The sequence below is a fragment of the Labrus bergylta genome, chromosome 9 (genome assembly GCF_963930695.1).
Source record: "Labrus bergylta chromosome 9, fLabBer1.1, whole genome shotgun sequence".
NCBI lineage: Eukaryota > Metazoa > Chordata > Actinopteri > Labriformes > Labridae > Labrus > Labrus bergylta.
This window is the reverse complement of record NC_089203.1, coordinates 14,040,024-14,049,244: the sequence shown is the minus strand read 5'-3', so window position 1 is coordinate 14,049,244 and position 9,221 is coordinate 14,040,024. Positions and strand designations below refer to the sequence as shown.

The 9,221-nt window shown below is 38.1% G+C and overlaps 1 protein-coding gene across 4 annotated transcripts; it reads left to right on the top strand.

Moving 5' to 3' along the window:
• Positions 1–6,824, top strand: LOC109992645 (uncharacterized). 4 transcript variants are annotated; one of them, XM_020645345.3, is made up of 7 exons: positions 1–297; positions 1,393–1,659; positions 3,469–3,759; positions 4,206–4,387; positions 4,511–4,609; positions 4,710–4,754; positions 5,520–6,824. In XM_020645345.3, the coding sequence occupies exons 1-7, from the start codon at positions 249–251 to the stop codon at positions 5,694–5,696; spliced, it is 1,110 nt and encodes a 369-aa protein (XP_020501001.2). In that variant the 5' UTR covers positions 1–248; the 3' UTR covers positions 5,697–6,824. The 4 variants fall into 4 exon arrangements, with proteins under 4 accessions (XP_020501001.2, XP_020500999.2, XP_020500998.2 ...); XM_020645343.3 differs by having other exon boundaries at positions 4,200–4,387; XM_020645342.3 differs by having other exon boundaries at positions 4,170–4,387.
• The last annotated feature ends 2,397 nt before the right edge of the window (positions 6,825–9,221 follow it).

The window sequence follows — 9,221 nt, the reverse complement described above, 5'->3', positions numbered from 1 at the left end:
TCATCGCGAGAACGAGAAGCCTACGCCCTGTTGGAGCACAGAGACAGACCCTCTTCCTACATGGTTACCTTCTAAAGGATTTATTACGATAACTGTAATGTTTGGTTAACGTGGGACTTTTTTTCGTAGGCTATAGCGCAGTGCTTTCTGGATGTTGACGTTGTTGCATGAAGTCTTGATAAACTACAAACGTGTCGTGCTTGTGACTAGTCGACGGTTCACGACGGGCTCTGTGTGTGTTTACTATAATGGAAATAATGATAGTGGTGTTCATGCTGTGGAGCTTCTTTGCAATGGGTGAGTACGAGAAAAAATACTGACACTTCACTGAGTTCAAGTCATTTAGAAACATTGTTCAACAGGCTGAGTCGTTTTGCTTTTCTTTTTACAAAACATTCAATGAAGTGAACTGAATTGAACCCAGACATGTTGCTCTGCTGCTGAATTATTGTGGAGTAGGCTAAATCGTAAATTCAATATAGACTAGGCCTAAACATTTAAAAAAAAAAAATGATGTTTGATTAAATGTCAATCAGTAACAATTTAAATCTACATGTGACAATCATGCAAGGGTGATGGAAAAAAGACAAACAAGCACAGAAGTCTAAACAAAATATTATCTTACAGTTGTAATGTTTAAAATAAAAAGCGATGGTTGAGAGATAGTCTATTTTGAAATGTTTGACTGGAAGTATTTAAAACATGTTAGAATAGCCTTATTAGGCCTACAAGTATGGAGAAGTAGTTCACATGGATAAAGGTATAAAACTTGACTTAAATTATGGATACGTGGTTGAAATAGTTGAGTAAATGGATTGTAAAACTGTCAAAATATAAAGGAAAAGGTGACATTAATTGATTGAATGATAAATGCATTAAAACAATATTGGTGGAAATGAATAAAGGCACACACCGTTTCATCTGACATGACTGTGGTGTAACTCAGGGCAAAATGTTAGAAGTCAAGTCACAGTGGGGTTTTTGAGCCACCACTGTGTCTGAGTTAAAAGAAAAAAAAACATGCTTGGATTGACTAAATGTAATACTTTAGAATTTACAATACAGGGCTTTTACTGTTAACAACATTTTTTTTCCATTGTTATATTGCTAACTCTACAGGGGTTATGATCTGTACACATTCAAGTTAAGCATATTTAGGGGTAAAGTTAATTCATGTAATTTATTAGAGATACTCAAATATATCTACATTAAAAATGTATACATTAAAAAATACATACATTAAAAAGGTTCCTTTATACCTATTAAGAAAGGTTACTAAATTCATTTAAAATGTTCATGTTTTTTAGTCACACTTGAGCAATCAACAGTGCTGAAATGTAACATGTATTCATAAGGTTGGTGACAGTGTTGTTGTTTTTCTACTCTCTCTAGGTTTCTCACAGGATGAGGTAGAGTATGGGGACACATACAGGATTAGGCTGCCGAGAAAGACTGAATCTGTTGGGTTCATCAGATCGAACATCTCACATGTGACAATCTTGTGGAATCGGGATGAGCCTTCAACCAGTTATAACAGTAGGCAAAAGGTGATTGGTTCTTACTTTTTTTTAGAAAAAGTAACCCGGAATGACAGCGGTACCTACATAATGAAAGACAAAGATCAGAAAGTAATTTCTTCCAGGACCCTGGAAGTCACGGGTGAGGATGAATCCTAGTTTTTCAACTTTTCTCATTTCTTTTCCTCATACTCCTTTTTTTTTACCTTGCATGTTTTATTGAGTGAAACTTCAATGACACAAGAATATCAACTCAATATTGCACATTCATCAAGTTTTCATGGCAACATGACCATTATGGGTCAAGACAAAAGGGTTTTATGTGTCAATGTCAACACTAATGTTCACCAAATTACTGAAGAAATCAATTAAAACATTGGAAAGGATTCTCTTGAATTAAGATTTACTTTATTGATCCCACAAGGGGAAATTGTTTTTTACACTCTGTGAGTCATGCAACACACACATAGGCTGAAATATACGCACATGCACAAACAGGATACTATGGACATGCACTAATGGAGAGATGTCAGAGTGAGGGAGCCACCCCCGGCAGGCGCTCCTTAGCTGGTGGTGGGGAGGGGGTTTGGTGCCTTGCTCAAGGGCACCTTGGCAGTGCTCAGGAAGTGATCTGGCACCTCTCCAGCTACCAGACCAACTTCCAGATTTGGTCCGCACCAGGACTTGAGCCGGCGACCCTCCAGTTCCCAACCCAAGTCCCTACAGACTGAGCTACTGCCGCCCCCAATTATTTCAAGTATTTAGGTTTGACGTTTCTTTCACAGAGAACAGAAGCTGTAATCAGCTTGGATTCACTCAGTTTCAGGGGAAAGCTTTACATACATCACTTTGGACAAAAACGTGTGCTAAATGAAGTGTAGAATTATAAAAGTAGGACTGAAACCAGTTCAGAAAGGTTCCAGAAAGGTCCACCCAGTTCTCCAGTCAGTTAACTAATATACTGTGGTCATTTTCTTTTTTTTTTACCATTTTAGAGAAAATAATAGAAAAAATAATAGAAAAATTAGGTTATTAATGCCCAAACTATCATTTTAACATACAGATATTAATATAATGAAGTGCTATACATCTGCAGGTTTATTTGTATTACCCTATGATCGATTGGTCATTACTATAAGCATGTGAGAGTTCATGCTTATAGCCATAGACTGCACATCTTTAAAATCTGACTTCAATAGAAAGGGAACTTATTAGCATATGGACACGATGCATTCCTGTCAAACCAGATGAACTGTCACTGAAAACGTCCTGGAAAGTAATCTCCAGAAAAGTGTGGCAACCCTGCTGTTTGCAGGCCCTGTGGGTAGACACCTGAGAAAAGACACAAGTTAACAATCTGTATCAGATCTGACGTCATGACTTGTGATACTTAAAAAAAAAAAAAACACCTTCAAGCAGAATATCAAGACAACAGGAGAAGGAATTTAGTGAGTAAATTGTTATATTGGTAAGTCAGTTAGTAGTTAGTGTAAGTAAATTGGTTTTAAACGGACACTGTACAGATCCTGACATGTTATGGAGGTACTGACTGCCTGTCGTCTTTTCTGAATTTTGTTCTGTAAAGAAGGTGGCAGAGTTATCGCAGGTCCTGGTACTGTAGAACAAAGTTCAGGTGCATCTGACACAGCAGGGTTTGTTAACCTGTCAACAGTAGCAAACAGGGCATGTGCATCAGATTAGTTTTTGGTGATGATGTCTGAGAGGAAAGATTGCCTTGCATCCCTCAGTTGTGAATAATAAATAGTCTCTCTTAATAAATCTGTATTAATCTTCTCTTTTTACTCACACCATGAAGGCTCATGTGCATGGTTCCCAAAATGAGGATGAAAGCTGTGAAAGACAAATGTAAAAAAAAAAAAAACCTACCTGGGATGAGTTTGGGATTTTGTTTGGAGAATCACTCTGTCTTATGTGCTTTTTTGTCTTTCAGTAATCAAAAGATACAACACAAAAGTTGTTGGCAGATACTTCGACTTAACGTTTAATGTGGAACCAGACTCCTGCAACATTTACTTCATCCGAGATGGTGGATATGAGACTCAGGTAGATCGTAAAGGCAAACTGCTGGAGCATTTTGACGACCAGAATTGTGATGGACTCGACTTTTTATATCCATGTGGGATTTACAAAAATTACATTCAGTTGTCATGTAACGGGCGCTTTGAGGTCAGAGATAAGCATGGTGACCTGGCCATAGTGGAGACAGTGGAAGTAGAAGGAAGTAAGTACATGTTTTTAGATGACTGGAAATAATGTATCTTTATCATACACTTTTGGTTTGTTAATTAGCTTCAGCCAAACTATTTATAAAGTTTCCTAAACTGTGTTATTTTCTTGTTCACATAGTGTACCTTCTTCAATTGTCTTTTATAAAGCGGTAATAGGTCTGTTACTTATGGATCTCTCCATTCTTCTTCTTTCAGTGTGTCTTTTGAACATATAATCTATCTCTCTTTCATTTTTGAAAAGTAGTGAAAAAGGATCATCACAAGTTTGAAGGGTTGCATCCTTTTGACGTCAAGTTTAGATGAACTGTGATATAACCAGAGAAATGCAGGATAGCCTATTATTCAAGAGGCTGGTAGAAAAGCAACACGTTTAATATTTAACACAATGATATTATTCGTCAAGGTGATACATTTTCTACCTCTTCTCTTGCTGAAGAAGAAGAAGAAGAAGAAGAAGAGCCTAAGTTTGATACATCCACCTCCATTGGTATTGGCATTGGTGCTATACTTGGTGGACTCAGTTGCTGTTGCTGCACCATACGTTTCTGCAACAGCATAAGCTCCTCCAAGAAGGACAAGTCTGAGAGTCCTGATGAGGAACCTACTGGTCATTACCGTCAGGTGAACAAATTTGGCATTAATGCCGGCCAGTGCTTCTTCAGAGTGTTAGTGCAATAAATAAACTAAGAAGCTCAAGTTCAAGTCATGCAAACTGATTGTTCTTCTCTTTCACTCAAACTGCAGTATGAGAGGGAGCCTGTAAGACCGAGTTCAGACCAGCTCAGTCGGCCCTCTGAGACGCTGTACCCCACTGTGCCTCCTTATAATCTGAGCGTCCCGCTGGTTAGTGATTGTGCTGCTTGTTGTTGTAATAACCTCTTCTACTGTTGTTTAACTCCTTTCTCTCCACTTCTAACGTGTTCTGTTTCACTTCATCTGGCAGATACACAATCCGCCCTCTGTGAGTGTGCCCCCAGCTTATTCTGAGGTATGATCTAATCAGTCAGAGCTCGCACACACATTCCCTCTGGCATTTCATGCTCTTATCCTTCAGGCCTAAATGGCATGTTGGGTGCCTATCCTGTCTCAAAAAGTTCAGTTCAAAAAAAAAAAAACCTGTCTTCCCTGCCTTTATATGAACCTCTCTTTTACATGATTGTATTATCAAGATGCAACTATGTTAAAGGTAACATGGTTTGTCATGGTATTAACACAAATAAACACTTTTTGACACATGTACCCCTAAAAATATCATATCTAAATCATTTAAGGGTCCAAGCAGCCCTAAGAGATAGCGCATGGTTACTTTCAGACTTGCACAAAACTCCTGAAAAACATCTGATATTTGCAGGAGGAGCTGCATGAATGTTTTCTGATCAGCAGTATGTTTTACTCTGCCCTTTGCTTGGCATTGTGATTCTGTTGAACTAAGCATAGCATTGATATCAAGGCAGGTATTCCCATTATAGTGTTGAACAGTAGACTATGTTGCTTCGGGACGCTACTCCCCCCCCCCCCCCCCCCCCTCATATTTCTCATTATGTATCGTGTCAATACTGTCACTACATCTACAAAGATAGAAAACTGTTCAATGTGATGTGTCAAAATATCTCTAGTGGTAACATGAGGTGAATTTTCTCTTTGAAGCAACAACAAAGCGAACAGTGAATATCTGTACATTTAATTCTGCCGGTGTTGCATTAATATGAGAATCTGAAACTGATAGTCAGTCAAATTCTGTCTTTTCTTTCAGGTTTCAGCTCCAGCAGAGCCGGCAGTCGCTCCAGCAGAGCAGACAGTCGCTCCAACTTTCCCCGTCCCCTCTGAGGACCCCGGGCCACGGTTTGAACTCTCCATCTCCTCGGCCCTCCCACTCAGTTCAAACTCAACTTTCTCTGATGTTTATACTTCAGACAAACTCAACTTCTGATGAAACCCTACATTTTAAGAAGAACACTTGTTAATGATTAGAACTATTAGAAAATAGTCCTCTGTCATATTGATTAAGGCAATATTTGAGCCCAAGAGAACAATTTGAATTACTTATTTAAGGCCCAGCAAGCTGTTTCCCCCTGTTTGCTGTGTTTATGTAAACTAAGCTAGTTAGCCGCTAGCTTTGTCTCCAGATTTATCAATCAGGAATCAGAGTGATATAAAACGTATCATAAACCTGTCATCGAGGGCATTTAAAAAGAAACAGCTAATTAGCCTGCTAATAATATCATTTTGTGGGACCCTTGACAGAAAGATTACGAAAATGTTTTAATCTGAGTCAGTCCCATTCGTTTTCATGTATATAATAGATTTTAGCCTTCAAACTGCAAATGTATGGTAAGCCTTGAGACTCTGCCAAAGGATAACAGCCTCAGGGTGAAAACACTCTTCTAGGATGACTTTCTACCTCATGAAACTCAGTTAAAACCTCCAGTTTTTTAATAATCTCAGTACTATGAATTGCGTTCATATGCAGTTCTTGTTCGGTGTTGTTTAATTACTGCAGACTGTTAACACTTTCAAGGAAATTACAAACATAAAGTTGCTTTAACTCTGCTAAACTCCTACTTTTTCTAAGTGTGTCATCAATTTGAAATGACACGTTACATTTCTCAGGATAATCCCATGTGTATATACATGTTTTATGCTCTTATAGTTATTGTATGTCAACTTTGAGGTATCACTCGTGCAGTTACACCTCAAAGGATACCTCAAGTGCATTAGTTAACATAAATGTATCACATAAACACATATAAAAGCAATATACTTAAATGCAGCTGCAATGTGCTTCTTTCTGCAGTTTTCATTTTTATCATTCTCTTGTAAATCAAACACAGAGCTGCGTTTGGAAGTTTCATATATGTGTGTGTATTATGAATGTACATTTTTTATTGTAGATTTTACTTTTTGAATGTTTTGAGCATGTCCTAATCATTTACTGGAACCGTGTTTAAGAACATGATCAAATGTGTTTTTAAACCTTTTCATAACGGGTGAGCACTTTTTGTATGCATCTTTGTGTTTTCAGACTTATGTCAGTTGCATTAAAGCTGATTAAACCCGACTGCACCGTATATGTTTGTAAGTGTTCACTTTCTCCATGTTTTCAGGATAAAAAAATGTCTTCTTGTAGTTCTCCCATACACCACTACAGGCTCCGCCCATCCAGCCAAAAGCTCCTCCAAGCGTTTACATTCTTTCCCACCATACCAACCGCTTCACAGAAGAAACTCAGCAGAGCAGACGTTAACATGGCTGAGACCATTGTGTCTTTCACCTATTTGTTACCCTGAGTGATGCTGAAAATCTCTCCAAATCCACCACATACTTGTGCTTTAAGTAGGACTGCAGTGGACTAATGCCTGTAATACATGTTTGACTAAATCCATGTAAGATATCTTTGTAAAACTTGTGGGAAATAGATATAAACTAACTGACTAAATAAAAATGAGTAAATTACTGTATAACTTTTAACACAACAGGATTTTTAAGTAATCCGAGAAATTAAAATCTAAAGACTGAGACTTCTTTGCATTTTAAATGTGAATTAGATTAGGGGATTTAAGGCTAGTTTGCACACTACAGTCCCTTCACAATCAGACCAGCAGAAGAAAACTTAAAGCACCTTGGAACGTCAGTCTTAACAGCTAAACCGTGTAATGGTTTGAAACACACATAATCCTCTTTATTAAACTGAACTCTTCAGTCTTGTGAATCTGAATCTCATGTGAGTCAGAGGAGCTGCAGGAGTTGTAATGAAAAATTACATAATTAAATAAACACAATTGTTTCACTCTTTCTTTTGGAAGTGTCGATGAAAACATTTGATCAGAAAGCATGCGTCTGTAACTAACCGGCACTTTGGATTTGACTTGTACGAACATGCACAGGTAAACCCAGGATTACTTATTGCATGAGTGTTTTTTGTATTATTTGTTTCTTTGGTCACTTAATGACATTATTCAACATAACTTTAGAAAGAAAATCATTTTCCCCCTTCTTTTTAGCTAATTCAATAGCAAACAGTTGCTTATTTACACATTAAATAGACCCGGAGCGACGCTGTTGATTTAGAGTTAGTTCATGGCCACATGATGAATACATGTAAAACATGTACTCTCTTCTTGTTCCATTTTTTGGTCTCTTAATTCCTGAGGGGAATGTGGTTCTTTATCTCCTTAAAGCTTCCTTGTGTACAGTACACCAATTGCTTTCAAAGCCCTTTCATTTAAAGCAGCCGTGTGCTTCAGCTGAAAGATCCTTCTGTGAGAAGAAAACAAAACAGTAGATGTGTGGGCTGCAAAATCCCGAAGACTGGAGTTATAAAACTCTGCAGAGCTGAGTGGAGCTGCTGCAGTCACAACAGAATCATCTGCAATTTTTAGAGCTACTAGCAAAACCATCATTAAATAATCGTGATGTACATGGTCCAGAATCACATTGTCATCACTCTCTGCATCTAAGTGTGGTTGAAAATGCTATGAAGATATTGACACAGTTCGTTTCATTGTGGTTACACTTCTGACCCACTTGGTGCTCCACAGCAGCAGAGAGTAGTAGGGCAAGTGAGTTTTGCTGCTGCAGGGTGAGCTAGCGGGGCTGATTATTGTGGCTCTCGGGTCAGGTTGTTCCACTCGACCGAAGTGGCAGTGGGGGCGAGGATCATTAGTGTCAACCCAGAGGATCAAAAAGGCTTCCAGCTGACTGAGCAGCAGAGAACGAATGAGGCACAATGGACTGAAGAGACCAATGCCCATTGGTGAGCCTGGGCAAAGATACATTAGTGTAGAGAACTGAAAAAAAATATCAAAGATAACATTGGCTGCTTGACACTGGATTTATTTTCTTGATAAAGCCTACTCTAAGGCAACCTCCCACCATGTTAAAAAGATACTTTTCTGCCATGTTTTGGCACAGTATAGTGAAGTTTAGCAGAGAGGGAAATGCCAGGCAGCCTCCATGCTGGAATTGAAAACCATCAGCCTGCTTTTAATTAAATATGGAACCCATAAAAGTTACTAGGAGGGGATTTTTGTCTATAGGGATCTTCTTATTTTTTCCTCTAGTGCCACTAGTGGGTTGAAGTTTTGAATTGAATAATACTTTTGTAAATGACCAAAATTCTTCAAAACTAGTTTCACTTCCATCAGTTTCAAATGTCAGCATTGTGATTTGGAGATTTTTAACATGTCAGCATTGTGATTGGGAGATTTTTAACATGTCAGCATTGGAACAAAGCTTCAAATATGTATTTTCCTGTTTGGTTTTGATTATGGAGGGTTTTTTTTTTTGGGTGCATGCAGTTCGGAAAAAAAAGAATGCAGGACAGTTAACAATTGGTTCTCTGAGCTCTGATATTTCAACTTTGTAATACCTTTGTCAGATTTAGCCGTTATTACCAGTAACTAATATTCAATGTGCTGTAATAATTTGGCATTTCTAAAAGGCAAACAATGGAGAA

Bases quoted from the DNA above. Each gene is read 5' to 3' on its own strand.
- LOC109992645 (XM_020645342.3), top strand. From the start codon at position 249: ATGGAAATAATGATAGTGGTGTTCATGCTGTGGAGCTTCTTTGCAATG. The intron at 4,610-4,709 runs GTTAGTGATTGT...TTCATCTGGCAG, and splicing joins ATAATCTGAGCGTCCCGCTG to ATACACAATCCGCCCTCTGT. The intron at 4,755-5,519 runs GTATGATCTAAT...CTTTTCTTTCAG, and splicing joins TGCCCCCAGCTTATTCTGAG to GTTTCAGCTCCAGCAGAGCC.